Raw genomic sequence first — 308 nt, forward strand, 5'->3', positions numbered from 1 at the left:
ACACGCAGGCAACGGCACGGCTGGTGGCAACCAGGCCAGCGGGTACGTGTCTGATCTTCCTCCGTCTGCGACACCCTCTATTGGCACAGAGGGGACCACCGCTGGCATGAATCCAACCGTGACCACGGTGTCGCAGGAGGTTCACAATGCGACGGGACTTGCCACCACGACACCGGCGCAGCGCAGTAACAACGGGACGGTGGAGGAACGGGGAACACATACGCCTGAAGCTGGATCCGCGACCACACGGCTGCCCACAGCAGGGAACAACACTGATGGCAACCAGACCAGCACATCCGTGCCTGACC

The 308-nt window shown here is 62.7% G+C and overlaps 1 protein-coding gene across 1 annotated transcript; it reads left to right on the forward strand.

Moving 5' to 3' along the window:
• CSUI_004325 (uncharacterized protein) lies at nucleotides 1–308 on the forward strand (the record flags this gene model as incomplete). The annotated part of the gene is made up of 1 exon (XM_068064518.1): nucleotides 1–308. A coding segment is annotated over exon 1 (202 nt), but the record flags the coding sequence as incomplete, so codon positions are not given.

This window comes from Cystoisospora suis (assembly GCF_002600585.1).
Source record: "Cystoisospora suis strain Wien I chromosome Unknown contig_2001, whole genome shotgun sequence".
NCBI lineage: Eukaryota > Apicomplexa > Conoidasida > Eucoccidiorida > Sarcocystidae > Cystoisospora > Cystoisospora suis.